General features: G+C 35.3%; 1 protein-coding gene across 1 annotated transcript in view; it reads right to left on the bottom strand.

Annotated features, from left to right (window-relative positions):
- cnot3b (CCR4-NOT transcription complex, subunit 3b) overlaps nucleotides 1–16,306 on the bottom strand; it is a 28,040-nt gene extending 11,734 nt beyond the window's left edge. Inside the window, exons 1-10 of the mRNA XM_055055328.1 lie at nucleotides 16,163–16,306; nucleotides 13,106–13,168; nucleotides 9,460–9,527; nucleotides 8,523–8,597; nucleotides 6,622–6,711; nucleotides 4,620–4,748; nucleotides 3,749–3,844; nucleotides 1,162–1,290; nucleotides 970–1,060; nucleotides 390–523 (exon numbers count right to left, since the gene is read on the bottom strand). Coding sequence (XP_054911303.1) covers nucleotides 390–523; nucleotides 970–1,060; nucleotides 1,162–1,290; nucleotides 3,749–3,844; nucleotides 4,620–4,748; nucleotides 6,622–6,711; nucleotides 8,523–8,597; nucleotides 9,460–9,527; nucleotides 13,106–13,130 — 837 coding nt within the window. The 5' untranslated portion in view covers nucleotides 13,131–13,168; nucleotides 16,163–16,306. The remainder of the gene's footprint in view (nucleotides 1–389; nucleotides 524–969; nucleotides 1,061–1,161; nucleotides 1,291–3,748; nucleotides 3,845–4,619; nucleotides 4,749–6,621; nucleotides 6,712–8,522; nucleotides 8,598–9,459; nucleotides 9,528–13,105; nucleotides 13,169–16,162) is intronic.
- Between the last annotated feature and the right edge of the window lie 2,267 nt (nucleotides 16,307–18,573).

Below are 18,573 nucleotides of genomic sequence, written 5' to 3'. Positions count from 1 at the left end.
ATAATACCATAACTCCCACTTACATATCAGACTTATAATAACTCCTTTTACCCACTGAATGAGAGTGTAGAAGCAGAGGAGATGATATGAAGCCAATAGAAGAGAATATAAAGAGCAGATGGCAAGGCTCTACAATGGTGCAATTATCTTCTACACATATTTTAGATGCTGATGTGCCTTGATTTGAGCTAAATGTAATAACTGACTTAATTGTTCATGATTACCATTGTTACACTAAGACATCTTTCAGGTCAATGATGAGACAATCTAAGCCATTCTTTCTTTATACAAATGGGTGGATTACAGTTTTTCAAGCTCATATTGCTAGATAATCAAAAAGGAAAAATAATTGATGACGTGCATAAAATGAAAAAGATAATTTTTCTCACCGTAGTGCAAGTGGCAGGCGAAGGAGGGATTGGTGAGGATGAAGTGGTGGAGGTCGGGGTGCTGCTGGAGTTCTGGAAGATCTCGTCCTCCAAGTGCGAGGGTCCTGGCGGGGAGGTGGCGAGTAATGGTTGAGCTGGAAACGGAAAAGACACGAAAGGTTTCAGTCACTATTGAATTTTTAGTCTATTGTACTCTTCTGTTATTGTAGGTCAAGGTTTGGTCTAGATCGATTCAACTTATTGAGCTCATGGTTAAATATTTATTATTTATTATGCTTCTCGATATTACGGTTAAATAAATATTTATTATTTAACCATGAGTCCATGTAATTAAAAGATTTATGCACATTCTTATGCTTAAATTATCAAAAAAATTATTTATGCAACTGCTTATACTTGCTTAAAGTGACTTTTTGCAAGACATCCAGTGGAGTACAATACTACCAGATTTGCACAGGATGACATCTGTACTTGTTTTGATGTGTAATCAAGATTTTTTCCCCTTAAGGGAAGTCAATGCTTGCACCTAAGACTCCTGTAATTATTTACTCAATATTTCACTAATATTTTCTACACGTACGGAATTCATCCAGGTCGAGATCGTCATATATATAATCGTTCTCCTCAAAATCTGGATCCTGTGATGACTCTCTGTAGTACTCAACATCATCCTTTGGAAAGAAAGCACAAATACGTCAGTCTTAGTTAAATATTAAATAATAAAGCTGCGTGTCTCTGGTTTTTGTCATTTTTGCGATTTTTTTTGACAAACCTTGATCTTCCTGATGGCTTCAACCTGCAGTGAGTCATTGTCCAGCATTCTCAGTATTGTCTCCAGCATTCGGATGTGATACCGATGCTTCTCGATAAACTTTTTCAGCTCCTCGATCCGGTCCTGCTTCTGTAGGACAACAGGAGGTCAAATTAATCAGCTGTTTTTATCCAGCCACAAAGGTTTTTTTGGCATTACCTTTTGATGGATTTACATTCCTATGCAGTAAGTTTTGCATTCTCTCACCAAAGTTTTGCATTCCCATGCAATACTTTTGATTTTTCTTACAATAATGTATTTACTTGTCTGTTCATGCAGCATCTTGAATACATAAAGTTTTTTTGGTACAAGTTTTGTCTTTTTCAAATTTATTCCAAGGAAACAAAAGAAAGATTTTCCCCATTAAAAGGCTCCATATGTTTATACTCTTGGCTGCAAGGTGATTTATTTTGATAAATATATTCTTCCACACAATGCAAAGCTTCATTAATAATTTAACTCCAACAGGGGGGGAAAAGAAAGCATTTGAGAATATTAACAGCTTCTAAAACAAAAATAAAAGCGTGTTTAAAGTTTAACGAGTGAAATGTGCAGAAAGGAGATCACGAGTGATTTAAAGCTGTGAGAGCATTAGTGACCGCCATATGCACTTTGCAGCCTAATGCATCACAGCACACAGGCAGAGTGCCACCTTCTGATTTCAATATTTCATTCTCCAAGTGCTTCACTGTTAATTCACACATCCTCTGAAGGTTGGAGAACACTCAAATGTTTAATTGTCCTAATTTGCCCCCAGTGTCTATTTAGGCAGAACGCAACGCGTGGGCTCGGTGTGCAAATAGCAAACCGGCTAAATGGATATTATTAAAACACAAAAGCTCTTAAAAGACACTAAGGGGTGTTTGTTGTTAGTCTGCATGGAGGAGGTAAGCAAAACCAAACTTCCTAAAACATTTCATCTTATCATGAAAATGGTACAGGAATTGTTTATTTTTTAGACCAATATTTGAGAATGAATTAAAAAATTCTTTACTAATTTGATTTATTATTCTAAATCTAGGTCAAAATCTATATAACAAGGTTTAAAAAAATGGACAAATGCAAAATTTAGACAATGGGACATTGCATGAAGTCTTAAAATAAATATATTTTTCCATATTCTTTTTTTCCCCTCATCAATTCTGCCTGGATAACGTCCAGAGTCTGAAAACGAACAGGAACTGTGGAAGTCAAAGGGAAGTAAAATGTAGACTCAAACTACATATGTTTCAGTAAGGTCTATGTGAACACTTAAAGGTCACTTCTAACAAATAAATTAACCTTTCTGAAATACTTGAAGACAGCTGAAGGCTAATAATTCACACACAGTGAGGGAGATGCACCTTCTAGCCTCTAAAAATAGGTTCATAATCCTAAAGAAATGAGACGCAACGTTAAAAAATCCTCAAAATCTTCCTCACACAGGTTTCAAATGCCAGTCCTGATGTCCTACAACTTATAGATGTTTCTCTGTTACAACAGACCTGAACCAAACAATTAATTTGGTTCAGGTCTGTTGAAGAACTTTACTAAATTCTGTGAAAGTAAATGTGTATAGTAATTTGATTCAGGCGGTGTGGGCTACTGACACATCCAGTGTCAAAGGTGTAGTTTGACACCTGTGGTGAAAAGCTTTTTTAGAAGCAAATTCATTTATTTAATTACATAAACACTGAGATGCAATGTACAAATGTAAAGTCAGAAAGTTTAAAACCTATTTCATAAGCAAATTTTTATTCATATTTGAAAAGGATGTTTTAAAATATCCTTTTAGGGTGCTTTTATGTATGTTTATGTATGTTTAAGTATTTATTTTCTCACTTCTCTAACTTTATACTCTGTAAATCTTTTAACAAAAGCAAAGGAATTGTAAGTCTGAAGTGATATTGTTTTGAACACCGTTGATGCTTATTACCAAGCTTATCATTTTGTCTTCAACCAAAATCATCAGGAGTCAAACAATTGCTATAAATATTATTCATATTTTTGGTCTTGATATTTTGGTCTCTAAAGGACAAACTTGTATCGGCATTCAAGAACTCACTGATTTTGGACAGCTTTGCTAACTGCACAAGAAACAGACAAAATGAATTTTCTTGCTTCTCAATCTGAAACTTTCTGCACAGAGACAAACAGGAGGGACTTTCAGGGAACGTAATGTCTGCTGCACACTTTCATTTCACTGTCATTATAAATAAGCTCCTGTGACATATGGATATGATGTATTCATTCTTAATTCAGAACTTGTAGGTTCTCTGAAAAGACTGCACTGCCACTTCAGTAAGTTTCCGATAAATGAAGTCCCAGGGGAGGACTTTAAAGGGAAAGTTGGAGTCAGAAAGACTCGGTCAGTGAGGTTATCGTCGTTGGCCAGAGACAGAAGATGAAAGCGGGGTTCGATATCTGACCTCTCCGCCAAAAAAAGAGACAGCGAGATAAAAGGAGGAGAGCTGTGGGGATGACAAGCCAACCGATCTGGAAGCAGCGGTGGGAGAGCAATGAAAGAGGTAAAAATACATGAATGATTCAGAAAGGGGAGCAGACTGACCTCCTTGTCTCCTTTCTTTTTTCTCGTCTGGACCGAAAGAGACTCCACTTCACTCTCGAACTGGTCCACCTGCATGTTCAACGTGTCTATCGTGTTCTGAGATAAAAGAAGAGGAAAAGGTCAAACAACAGCATCAAGTATTTTAAAAAACAACACATTTATTTTTTAATTCTGGGATTCTCTTGACATAATTCCATTGTTCAGTCGAAATGATTGCTTTTCTTTGATCTCACAAAACAGTTTTATAATTTTTTTTGCAATTATTAAAAAAAAATCTAACTACACTTAGGTGTTGAGGAGAATGAGGAAAAAAATTTGGGAAAATTATAAACTATTATCATAAACTTAGGAAAAAACTGAATAAATACAGAATGAGCATTTACTGCTATTATAAATTCAATTAAACTTATTCATTAAGGGCATTCACAAAAGATAGCATCTAAGGGCATGTTATGGAGCTGAGAAGCATAATGCCTGAGAATCAGCATTTTTACTGAAAAATCCAACTGGAGCTTTTCATTAATAACAATCAAAATGGAAAGAATAAGTAATCAGGTAATTCTGTCAATGTCTATTTCATAAATAAGCTGGTCTGTAATTAGTGCTGCCCAGAAAACTAAAAACACTTTGTTTTTTATTTCATTTAGTTTTGGTTCCTCTATCATTTTCACTTCCGTGTTTCAATCACTTTTAAGAATCTTTTAGGGGAAAAACGTTCCCTGGTGAGCAAAATTTGACTCCACCTATCCAATTACATTTATACATCTTTATGTCTTGTTCCTCACTTATGACATACTGGGGAAAGTTAGGATTCAGCAGTTTGGAAGAGTGAAGGGTAAAGCCCCACAGTCCGGTTGATCCAGACGCTCACCGTTAGCCAGGTGCCAACCTCTTCCTTCTCCTTCTGCGCTGGGTCCACCTTCTGGATAAGACCGAGTCCTTCTTTTGAGTACGCTTTTGTCTTGGTTTCTCTTTCAACTATTTTAAAACGCTCCATTTGCTGCAAGAAGATAAAACACAGAAAATGGATGAAGATAGAATTCCTGAAGAAAAAAAAAGACATATTACTAGACCTACAAAAATTTAATAAAACTTGTTTCCAATGACGTTGCATCTTGAGTTTCGTGAGCTAATACTGCTTTTATAACAACACTAAATAGTTTTGATGCATTTTTCAAATTTTCTATGGTCTAGGTGTTCAACTCAAATATGGGGAACATTTTTCTTAAACCACAGAAGTAGTAACATGCTGCATAACTTATCAAAGAAACTATTTGAGTTTTTTGGCACCTTATTAAAAGTCACAAAAAATCTATTTAGCTGCCCATTTGCAGTTGCATTTAAACAAAGCTTGACAGGCAAACCAACAATATTTTTGTAAATATCTAAGAGTTATTAGTTATAAACTTGTTGATTTAGCATATAAACCGTCTCAGCTATAACTTTATCAGTGCCCCATATTTTTCTGTGAACCTGCAGCAGAGCAAAGACGATAATAACAAATTCTGTCCACGACACTGTATTTTTATATCAGACAAAAAAAAAAAACATATAAAAAATAAATTATCAGCGTGGGGATAGAATAAAAACCAAAACTCAAGTGTGACAGATGGGGCTCTGGTGAGTTGTCTTCCTTCGGTGTAAAGTAGGTGTCTTGCATGTAATCCATCTGAATAGTTAGCATTGAAAGGTAAATGAGGTTCTGAGGTCCGTCAGGCAAAGCAGCAACACTGAAGACACAGTGTTAGCTAGCTAACAAACTATCTTGTGTTATAATGAACATATTTTGGGAACAGATCTTTTAATCCAAGTGCAAATGCTTCCTTTGTCTTCTCATGCAAATCTAATATCTCAAACCAGAAGTAATTAATTGTTATGCCACTTGATGGCAGCGGAAACAGTCCATGAGACCACAAATGATGAGTTTACAAAGCTGGAGATTTATAGATTTCAAAATAAAGCCTAGCAAAATAAAGCCTAGCTGATCATCTAAGTCAATATTAGCCGATTATAAAGAAACACACTTGTCTTTTCTTCTAAGCAAAGTTAGTTTACCATTAGTTCATAAAGCTTTCAATTGAATGAGATGCATGGCTCATTACAGGGCAAACTAACTGTACCATTACAATATCACAAAATTCCAATCAAATTTAACTTCATAAACAGTCCAGGTTTTGGGGTATAACACACAGCAGTCGCATGTGTCCTGTAGATGAGCTTAACAAAACTTTGGTTTGAGCTGAAGCAGGAAACAGAAGCTGAGGAAGTGGCCGTCAGCCATAAATACAGCTACTTCTAAAGCATGAGGAAATTAAGAACTTTTAAATCAAAGAGGGATTTAAGGATGTAGGATGTGAAGCTTTCAACTGTAAAAAAAAACAAAAAAAAAAAAAAACTAAGCACTCTTAGATAAAATGTGGTAAAAGATAATTATATTTTTCAAAAGACCTTGCCTTTTGAAAGGCTGCCGTTTTAAATAAGAAATCTGTTCTCAATCAGTTTTTTTACCTGGTTAAATAAAGTATGGTATTAAACACAGTTTGTTAAATGATGTTTCTTTTTGTTTACAACAAACAAAGAGTGTGGAAAACATTTGATAATGTTTTCCTCATTACTAAATATGTATTTAATTTCTTTCTCTTTGTATTTTACTTAAAAACCAATACATCCTATATAAGCATATTTCATTAAACTATCACATAAAAGAAAGACTTGTATATTTTTACACAAAAAATACTAATTTAATTTGCTGATTACCAACATAATTTCCATCTCATATGTTCACATAGTAAAAAACTGTCAATCAACTACAATTTTATTTGTCATTTAACAACAGAGAGTTTTCATCCTCCCTCTTAGGGGTTTCTACTCACCGTTTCTATGAGTTTGCGGTTCTCTATTAGCTGCCTTTTGTCTTTGATCTCGTTGGATGCCACCCACGTCTTAATCTGGTCTCGAAGGCGCTGCGCGATCATAGAGGAAGGAGACGATACAGAGAAACAGTGGAGGGAGGAAGAGTAGGATACAAAAACATTAAAAACTTATTAATACATGCATGGACTTGTCTTAAACAGTCAGATGGTGAAGCTGATGCCGGCTTCGCTTGGAGTTCATGACAACAGAAACAAAAATCTAAATCTATATTTTAAGCTGAAGGAGATGAAATTTAACACTCATAACAGTAAACTCTCAATTTGGTGTGCACAGAGTCACGTCCATCAGTTTTTATCTCGACTTGCTGATTGAAGTCAAACTAAGACACATTTACACAAATTCACACAGAAAAGATTAAACAAATTTTACAAAAATATAAAAGTTTGCAATGAATTTTCTGAGCAATCTGGTTGGTAAAATAACTCCAGTTCAGTGAAATTCAACCGAGTGCATCTGGTTTAAGGCACTCTGAATCTTTTCCAAAGGTTCTCCATTTGATTAAAGTGCAGCGCTTTGACTCACCCGACCACAACTACTCCTTTCACAACCCTTCATTATTTTCTACCTTTTTATATGTTACACCCTTTTTTCAAAGTTAAGTCAAAGTTCTACGCAGAAATACCTCATTATGAGAAAGTGTTTTTTTTTTCTGCACATTTCTTAGAAAGAGGAAACCAAGAAATCACATTTACTCAAGTATTTACAACACATTGTTGATCCACCTTTGGCAGAAATTGCAGACCGAAGTCTTTTTGAATGCGATGCTACAATCTTAGCTCACATCAGTTTGGTCTGTTCTTTGCAGCTCCTGGTTCTCTATGTTTAAGAAATTTTCCAAAACTCAAACTTTTTTCCACACTGTTGTAATGGGGTATTAATGTGCAGAGTTTTTAAGAGTTTAATTGAAGTTGGAATAAGGTCGTAACATAAACTGTGGAAAAGGGGCAACACTGTGAATACCTCCGGATGCGCTATGTGTCATGTAGCAACACCTATCAGAAGCTGCTGACTATCGCCAGACATACTGTTTGGATTCCTTGCTGATTGTGGAAAAATGAACACAAAATAACAAAAACAGAAAAAGAAAAACAGCAGCCCATGTATTGACACAGGTGTCCAGAACAGTTTCCGTCTCTCATTGTTAACATGACAGCCTCTCACTAGCGCTCTCTCCTGTCTCTGTTTCGCAGACATGATGAGGAAAAATACAAAAAGAAACAAGGCTGTTAGACTAATAAAAAAAAAAAACGTTTTATATATATATATATATTAAAGAGCCTTAATTATTTAATCCAGGAGCTTGTGAGGTGATCTTATCACTGACTAACATTGTTTGTTTGTACATATGACCGCCCTGGACCTTTTGGATCAGTGATGACAAAGCTTATGACAACATGTGGGTTTTTGTGAAAGTAGAGGTGCTGCAGTTTCCGTACGCCAGCCTGTGCAGTTCACACAACATTTGGAAACAAGCGTTAGAGTACAAGTTTACTGAGATTGGCTGTTCTCCGACCCCATGTTTTATGTTTCTGCTTTCCTGGTATCCTTAAATTACCAAACTAGTTTATTAGAAGAACGTTGGGAAGATTAATGACCCAGCAACATGTTCTTAAAGTTTCCATTCATGTGAACTTTACTCGTTTCCATTCATGTGAACTTTACTCGTTCAAGGGAATTAAAGGACTCGGTTGGGGAGAAAATGGCTCAATGTTTTAATCAAAAAGATCTTACACCAGGACGAAATGTAATTTCTGCAACCTTAATTTCTTAAAAGTATTTTTGTTGACTCACTCAAGTATTTAATTTAGTTTAAGTGTTTCTAATGATTGCTTTATCATACCTGCAGCTTTTTAATTTCTTTCTTGAGGTCCGCTTCATATTTCTCCTTCTGGTTTGTATTGGCTGCATTGTGAAGCTGCAAATAAACAAGAGATGAAGTTTCAAGCAAGTGCTGGCTGAAACAAATCAGAAATGCAATAAGTAATAGCAATACACTTATATCAGCAAGTCAGTAAACGCTGCACAGGACTAAATAACCACTTTAGTTACCAATTACTCCACAGTTATGGGAGTTTGATTTGAATTACTGTTTTTGGAGGAACTCTTATTTTTAGCTTCAATAGTAGCATGGTTCTGCTAGAAAAACAAAAATAATGAATTACTTAAATGTTATTAAAAAGTAAAAAATAGCAAAACCGCTAACAACATCAAAAATAATTCCAGGACATAATTAAGTCAAACAAATAAACTGGGATCTCTTTTGCCAAACAAACCCAATTAATGACTTTCTGCCATTTTATTAAATTTGCTATTTAAGTCTCTGCACATACTTATTGCTCTATAGGCAGCATGTGACTCTTTTTCAGGGAATGATAGCCTTTGTGAAACTACAAAAGCAGCAGCTCCTGATGAAAATTTAAAAGTAAATATTTTCTTTTCATCATGACATTTACTGTCAAGTCAAAGCTCAAACCAGAAAGGTTAAAAAACAGTTGGGAAATCTATCACTTTGTTGGCAGAGAATAAAAGGAAAGTATTTTAATTATTGATTATTTTAGCCATTTTCTTTTAGCAATCCTCATGTGAAAATATTTTCAGTTTTATTAGTGTATGAATCATAAAAATGTTCCTTATTAGCATAAGTAGCAATATGTTGAGAACTTTTTTGACAATTTAAAAGCTTTATTAGACTAAAAACATTTGTGCATTTCTGGCCATTTTCTGTATTTCTAAACTAAATAATTGATTAATTTCTTCTTGTGCTAAAAATGCTTTACCTTTTGCCAAATGTCTTCAAACTGCTCCACTCCTTCCGCTACTTTTTTCAGACATCGATCTATTTCCCCTGGAAGAAAAAAATAATAAACAAACTATAAATAAAAACACAACAAGGTTCTGTTTAAAGAATGTGAATTCCTTCTTATCTGCATAAAAACCGATGCTAATATGTGTGCAAAGTGAAATTGCTTTTATCTGGTAAATTATTTGGTTCTTCAAAACCGATAGCTTTTATTTACTCTAACGTCAAATTGCATAAAAAGTGAAAAAAACATTTTTTTTGTATTGAATAAATTAGACACTCCCTGTCGGGCAGGTCTTCCCCAGCGGAGTTTCTCCTTTTTAAATGAGGACATTGCAAAAAACAACTGCAACACATAAAAGCAACACACTTACAAATTATAGCTGACATCTCATGAAATATGCATGTCATAAAAGGGTCCACAGTGCTTGAGAATTAAAGGTGACACACATCCCCCAATCACACACAAGTATATATTGCTATGTTAAATATGAGTGTTTATGACAAGACAGCAAAATCTGAGACAAATAAGTCTACATCAGGCTTCTTTTGGGACAACAACATATCCCAGGTGACTTATGTCAACTTTTGTCATGTGGATCTGATAATTCACTCACAATGAAACAAACAGGAAGGAGCTCAGACTAACTTAACTATGCAACATTTGTGACAGCAGAACATTTTTACATGGACAGAATTTTTATTTTATTTTATACCAGCAGTGAAAATTCCACTATGTTCTCCATAAACTTACTTAGTTACATTTTTATTGAAATGACTATCAATATGAAAGACTACAAAAATTATGGAAAATTATGCAATTACCAGCTGCCATTATATCAAAAACAAATGATGACACATTAAAGAAAGATGGAAATGACAAGTTCTAGGAATCCTTAACCCTTTTTAAGCAGTATCTCCAACATCAAATTACAGCTTTTATATCATTTCATGAAATGTATTTGGTAATTCTTACAACTAAAACCAGGCAAATTAAGTAAAGACAGCTTGAAACAATTTGTCTGAATAAACTCCAGCTGAGGTCGGGGTTTAAACTGTCTTGATGTTCAGATACTTCAGAGGGGGGTTATTTTTAGATGAAAGGCAGCCTCCTCTGTAATAATACATTACAATCTGAGAAGGCCAGAGCAGCACTGCTGCTAGATCATCTCTCTTTCAGGGAGACATTTTAGCAAATGTCCACATTCCAGTTTTGTTTTTAATATAACAGCATCTCTTAGGCGGAAGCCACTGTGACAAACGCCAAAAATGCAGTCAAAAATGAACTTTTAGCCTCCAGTGACAACTATTGATTGAAAATTAATCAAAGTATGTTTCTGTAGACCAGAGTGAAGCCTCTAGTTCTACTGTCTTCTTTAGAAAAGGTTTGATTTGGGTTACAATACCTGTTGCTTGAGAAGCATAGTCATCGATGCTCTGCAACCCCTTCAAACATCAGCTGAGATCAACTTCATCTTTGTCACTACAGTGTTTCATTCTTTTCTTAAAATGTAAGTACTGAGAATAAGTGGAGAAGCAGTGAGACCACCATGATGAATGGAATTTAAGGCCACACAAATGTATGAACTTCATCCAGCCATCTGGTGAGAAATTAACACTTGACCGTGATCAACGCAAAAATGTTATTTTGCTAGCTAGTGTGTTAGCAGCGAGTTATCTCCTGTCTCAAGTCACAGAAGACAATGATGATGTCTTAGAGTGACTCAAAGTTTTGCTTGATGGAAAAGTCCTGTGGGCAAAAAACCCCTAAAACACTGAACAACCTTTGTCTTTCACATAGAGAGGTTCATGTTCACATTAAAAGCAGTATGCAATTCCCTTTGAAGGCAACAGCTGTTCATACAAAACTTTAGTGGCTTCAAATTGTCTGTTACATCATAGTAAGTTAGTACAGTAAAGAAAATCCCACTTTAGAGCTGAGGAAAACATCATCCAACTTTCAGTATTCACAGATTTTGAAAAGACTAGGAGCTCACACTGACAGACCGGTTTTATCAGATTTTTGTTTCACGATCACAAGACTGAAGATAACACACCTAACAGCTGCGCCTGCCGAGGATCACAAGCTAACACATCAAACTCACGAGGGCGGCAGTTTGAAGGCTAAACAAACGCCAAACAAACATGCCAGTAGATGGCAATAATAGTAGTATCTCTGAATTTTGATAGGATATCTACATAATATGAATGAGATGCTATGTAAAATACTTTAACGCAAAAGTTAAAGTATTTAACTTTTTTTATGATACTCATTTATTAATTTTTTCAATAGGAGGTTGTTAGTTGATTTTGGGATGGTTTTATTCTAAAAACATGATCATTTCTATCTAATATGTTTGAACTGGATTTTATGTCCAAAAATGTTGAATTTATGAAAAGCACTTTATACTTACTGACTGACATTTTACTCAGCTAAGGTTGCACAGATTTGTAAATTTAGGTCTATTTCCAATATTTTCTGATATTAGTTAATATTGTAATTTATGAGTACAACCAATAAATCAGCCCTAATTTTTTTAATTTTGGGAGATCTGCAAAATGCCAACATTTACATGAGAAGCCAATCTTATCCGCAGATCTGCAATGTCTGAAAATCATCCACTGTCTCCTTTTGCTCTGCCGTGAGAGCAAAAGGATGTGTGCGGCCAACAATACCATACCAACTTTATTTATAAAGCACTTTAAAACAACAACAGCTGATACAAAACACGTTTGTTGAGTTCCTTCCAATTATGCAAGTTCAAATGTTTTTCATTTTAGATTTTTTAGAAAAATTTCGAAAAATTTGTGCTGTGCTGATTTTAGAGGTGTATCAATCAGTCAAATAGAAATAAAAATTTCTAATGATCTGTTCTCATCAATAACCCACAAGTCAAGTATTAGATCATTCTCTGCTTATAAATAGATTGACCACCAGGCTGTACCTTGATGCATCCTTGCTTTAATTTAAAAGCTTAGAGATGTGTTTTCACACAGATGCGTTTAAAATTTGTCATTTTCTGTTGAATTTATAACTTTTCTGTGTCATAGAAAGGTGAAGGTGTCGCTTCAGAAAGCAAAGAAAATCTTAATTGGTACTGGGTAGGAAACCCTGATCAGTGAATCTCTTGTTTGTTTTGTCAGAAAAAATAAAAAGTCCATGATTCCTGATGTGCCACACTGATCTCCGCTCCAGTCATGAATCTCCAACCTGGCAATGAAGCAATCTTACACAACCTAGCAAACAACTTACTTGTGAGAGCATGTGATTTTTGTTTACAAGGCCTGCGACTCTTAAAAATAAACAGTTACAGAAAACAGTCGGGTCGAGCAGTGGTAGGTGTATTCACACAGGAAAAACATCCACACATGATGTTGAACATTGGCTTCAACATTCTCACACCGACACACCTAAAGGTGCCATCAAATCATAATAAATTACAACCACGCCACCTGTAAAGTGCTGCAGGGAGACCATAATGATTACGATGGTATAATTTGTGGTATACCTCACCCAGCGGACACTTGATAGCACCACAACAAATCCCAACGCTTATCCGCGTCAACCCGGGTGTTTCGAAGGGCACACAAACACACACCAGAGCTCAGTCTGAAGGCCTCACCTTGAAGTTTCCTTTTATCGGCCATGACTGATGACTAAGATGATGTCTTCATGCCTTCTTTCACTGTAGAAAAAAAGAAACACAAATTACTAAGAGAAACATTTTTGAGAAAGAAGTTTTTTTTTTTTATCATCAATAACTAGATTATTGCCATGAAGAAAGCACAAATGAAATAGATATACACTGAACAGAAATGAAAAGGGATGACTAGAACAAGTCAGCACACGACATGCATGGATTCTGATGGTTCACATTTCAGCTGCCTTTTGGGCTCAGATCAGACGCATTCAAACTGGAGTACCAGAGGATTTTCAGGCACCATAACGGCCTCTGGAAACCAGTTGGAGCTGATGGCTGATGGTTCATTTCTGGTCAAATCATCAACTTTCCTGGTTCATCTTCTGGATGTTAGAAATGTCTGTTTCTAGCACCCAGGCAACTTTTAAATCTATAAAACTGACGGTACATATTAATATTTCAATATTTTGAAGTCTAGTCCTTCACATATTTTATTATGCGAGTCATTATTGCACATTTGACACCAGATTTGGTTTAAATTTGCACATATATAAACCTTCAATGACTTTTTCAACCTGCTCTACGTTGATGCTGACAAGATTTATAGTAAAATATTAAGCATCTTGACTCAACGAGCTGCTTAATAATTTCTCATTTCTGTCTCAATAGATTTACTGTGTTAACCAGTTAATTAGTCATTTCAACCAGGCTTTTTTATTATTTAGCTGCTCCATCTGAAACAGACTGAATGGTGGACAAGCAATAATAAATTAACATAATGATTTCCTAAAGAAAGACACTTAGGAGAGACACAGTGTGGATGCTGAAAGATCAGCTTTTCTTTTAGGCCTAACCATCACTTAATGGAGCTTAGGAAGCCTTTAAAGAGTCAAAGACTGCATTCTCTATGTTTCTACCAATGTAACCTCACACCAGTTCTGATCCGCTTTCATCATCAGGAGCAGCAGAAAATCTAAATGTCTGATCTACCCAATTTAAAACAAATGAAAAGTAAGAACATTCTGCTCCAGCAATAATAAAATGTCAGATTAGCATCAGAATAGTACAAGCTGACACTCTTGTTTTCCCACAGCTTATTTTGATCACTCATCATGAAGCACAAATTGTATAAACACCTTAATTATAAAAGGTTCTAAAAATAATGCAATTTTCAATTCATTTGGAATTCAAAATCTGAAAAGTATTGCAAGCATGTTTTTAGCAGCCTTTAGTACAATACTCCTAAATACAATCCAGCATAAATAACTTTAAAAAATAGGAAAGACAGAGAAGAAGCAATTTTAAGGAAAGCCACCAGCAGTCTTGGTGAAACCAGTTGATGTGTGAAAAACGGTGCTCTGTTCACATGATTAAATGTTTTGCCTTAGAAGCAAAACACCGTTTGGAGAAAAACTGACACGGCTTAAAACCCTGAACACATCATCCCTGTGGAAGCATCATGCTGTGGGGAAAATTGGTCAGAGGTAACAGAAAGTTGGAAGTCAGTCCGAGAAGATAATCTGCTTGACAGCAACAAAACATGCGTGACTAATCTAAACATACGACCAGAGATGCAACAGACAGCTTTGAACTGGATATGAGTTTGGAGGAATGTTACAAATATTTTTATAATTACACCATGAGCGTTTCTTTATATTCTGTAAAAATGTATCACTAATATCAGCTATATATTATAAAAGCATTCCTTAATGTCTAATTGGCACCTGGAGAGAGAAGCGACTGCTTGACGCAGGAGCGACAGTGGACAACAATGGTTACAAAAACTGCTCAGAATGTGAAGTGGTTGTCCTTTACTGCTCTGTTCTCACATCTGATAGGAGGCGGTGAGATATGGGGAGTCGAGGAGACAAACACAGGATGTAGAAATAGGAATTTATAGAGCTTTTTATTTGCTTGATATGATAAAATATTTGGAAGCTAGTTTAATGCATTAATCACTTTCCCTACATAACAAAAAAGTGTAAATAAATCTAAAGAATAAACACATGCTGATCTCCAAATGAAGTACGCCAAAGCTTCTAAACATAGAAAACTTTTGCTAAACCACACCTATGGTTGAATTTCTTTTATAAATTAAACCTTTTGGAAATATTTCACATTTTTATTCTAAAATATCACACTGAACTATGCATGAAAGTTGTCCAGTAGAAACACAGCTGCTGGATTTGTGAGTCTGACAGCGAGAAAAAGCAACCAATACACCATTTTTTGTAAATGTCATCAGAAGAAATGTTCCAGTCTGCAAAAATTACTTATTTATAAATTATGTTTTGCATAAAGTGGGATTTACAAATATGTTTCTGAACTACAGTTTTTGTTCTACCTGAAGTAGCATGGTTCCCAATGCAGATGCTTACAAGTTTTAGTGTGTAATAAAGTGTCTGTGGAATATGCATTTGTATCTCTACATAATTGATAAAGACATTGTTGTCTACATTACATTGGAGTTGTTTTCATAAACAGCCCAATTCGCAGCTCGCTTTAGTTTTTAAACAAGGTCAGCATTAGCCTGAAGCACGTCGTGTTGACTTTGAGTTAACTTTTTTTCAAGCAGGTGCAAACCACTGTCCTGGAAACACACATTCACTCACCTGCTGAGTCTAAACACAACCTGACCTCCATATTTAACAACTATTCAGGTATTAAAAAGCTGCTCCTCTCTGCGGACTTGCACAACCAAAAAGTGCATCGCCTGATTTCATAAGCGGGGCAAAAAAAGCGTTTGCTAGCCCTGGATGTTTATAAACAATGCGGGCATCACCAGCGCCAACAGCAGCCTCGGAGCGAACACACTTCCAAAACAAACTCAAGTTCGTATTTCTCCCGCGCACTTCCGGAATAAGTTCAAGTTTTCTGCTTTAAAAGCAACAACACTGAGTCTAAGTTGTTGTTAGTCAGTGAGACCAGCAGCTTCCCACCGGCTGCGCTGTTTGATGTGGGAGACTCAGTTTGGAAACGGGAAAGAGGAGCAGAGAAGGCACCTAAAACCATATTCCTCAACTTCTGCTTCTAATTTACCTGCGTTTTTCCGTGTTGAGATTGAGTTCCTCTGTCGGTAAGCTCCAACTAATCCTCAGCACTTCAATATTAAGGCTTGGTTTTTAAAATAAATTTGTCAATTCTTCTCGCTAAACAATCACCCCGCACATCCAAGATGGCTACCAGGAACACCTCCTCCTCCTCGGATGCCCTGGCGGCCACGATCCCGCCCCTTTCGCCTGTGATTGGGCAACTTCCACTGACTCCCTGCTTTTATTGGCTCAACACAGCCGTCTGTCGGTGCAGTGTGCTTTAACTACTTCCAGGCTGACTTGGGCTATGATTGGATCGTTTGGAGAGGTTAAAGGGTAACCAGGCGGCAGGTTTACATGGGAAATAGAGTTTTGTTATTGTGTTATTTTCGGCTGTCAGTAATCTTGGAAAATACCACATTTAAGTTGGAGCACATTCAATTTTATTATGAAAACTTGTCAGTCAGTGGACTTTGGTGACTACATAATCATTATTGTAATCTTCATACAACTAAGAAATCAGTAACCTAATTTTTTTAAAGATAAATAGCTACTGTTAACTATGGTAATTCCCGACAATTATATTAAGTTGGGATAAATGCATGCTACATAAAGCTCTAATAAAAGCGTTATGTGTGTTTCTTACATAAAACACACATAAAACAAATAAAAGTTTGTTGTTTACTTTTTATTTTTAAAGGATTTGCTTTGTTTTGTTCTTTTCTATTAAGTAACTGTTTCATTCTCTATATGTTCTTTTATTTTAAAAGCACCCTGACATTTGTATATATTTTGTTATATTTGTCAAACAGTAATTTTTAAACAACATAATATTTTTCAGCTTTCCCCATTTAATCTATGAACATCAATCATATTTCCACTGTACAAAATGGGTTGGGGCAAGTTGTGTTATTCAGTGTAAAGTCATCTTTAACTTTGAATACTGAGGAAAAAGTACATTCATCAATATCAGTTACAAATTCCTCTTGGCTTCAAAAACAGACATATTCTGGTAATTTGCAAAATAACGTTTTAGTTTTAGAAATTTGGACATAAATTCTCTTACCCTTAAAATCAGCTCCTGACACCTAATAATTCATACGTCAATGTTGGCATACGTTCTCCCTCTGATGGTTAGATTTTATTGTGATCAATGAAAAAAAGCCATTTATTGATCGGACTTTAAAAGCTTCAATATGCTGTAGGCTACTATGCTGCTAATGTCCTTTGTTTGTAGAAGTTGTCGCTCTCAATGCTGCACCATGTTATACTGCATTTCCACAACGTGCAAATGCACTTTGAAATTTTACATATTTACTCTAATCTGCTTTATATTGTCTAGTCTGCAAGTTCACACAACACAAAGAGGACAGCTGTGTGAAAAAACAATACATTTTCAGATTCTTTGACAAATTTTAAGCTTCAAAAATGAAATTATGAAGTTGGTGTCTTAGGCTACAGCTAAAGTTTAAACCATACCTGTGCCAGTGAAACTTTGGGATTTGCTTTATTAAAAAATCTTCTGCAAAAATTCAAAATTAGATAAAAAAAAATAGAGAATATTTTTAATCTCATTACTGACATTGACACCCACTTTTGGATTGTGGATATTGCAGTATAGATTGGTCATAAAAATCTGCTGATTTAATTTCCACGAGTCAAAACCGTCTGAATACATCTTAATTGAGAAAATAATCTTGGAAACAAAGGAAAGGAAAATTATGTTTGACTTGCGAGCATTATTTTAACAAAACAAAATGTAAATAAGGCAGAAAATGTTCAACTCTAGTACAGAGCATACTAGGAAAAAAAAAGAAAGAAAAAATTATAAAATTTTTCACAGTTCTTTTTATGAGATGCCAACAAGAAAATAATGAGATGCCAACAAGAAAATAATCCGGCATCATTTCCCTGGACACACTAAGGATCCATCAATATATCATTAAATCATCCACAGTTCATAGCTGATTATTGAAGTCTTTTGGAACATTTTTCCCCTTTTTCTGTATTTATTTTTATTTTAGTTTTCTGGTTGTAAATCCAATTTCTTGTTACAAAACCACATGTCCTATTCATGACAGAGTTCCTTCTTTCATGGAAGTTTTGCAAAATTAGATTACTGTATAAAATTCAGAGCAAAAAGTTTAGAGTATGCTTCATAGAGATTTAAACTGTTAAAATGCAATAAATTAGAAGTTGAGTTCAAATTTGTAATTTTATAAACAATATGTCTGGTGTGATTCATTTTATTAGGAGAGCATTTTTTGGCTCTCCTAATGAGCAGTACTCCTGTAATACACTAGAGGGCGCAGATGTTTGTCAGTTGCTTTAATCCTAAAAGGACACCATTGTTTTTCTGTTGACTGGCTGCTGGTAAAACAAATTAATATTATGACGTTCACCTTTATTCAGGGGGAC

Source organism: Poeciliopsis prolifica, unplaced genomic scaffold, assembly GCF_027474105.1.
Source record: "Poeciliopsis prolifica strain line A6 unplaced genomic scaffold, Auburn_PproV2 SCAFFOLD041, whole genome shotgun sequence".
Taxonomy (NCBI): Eukaryota; Metazoa; Chordata; class Actinopteri; order Cyprinodontiformes; family Poeciliidae; genus Poeciliopsis; species Poeciliopsis prolifica.
The sequence above is the reverse complement of the archived record's forward strand: the minus strand, read 5'-3'. Positions and strand labels throughout refer to the sequence as shown.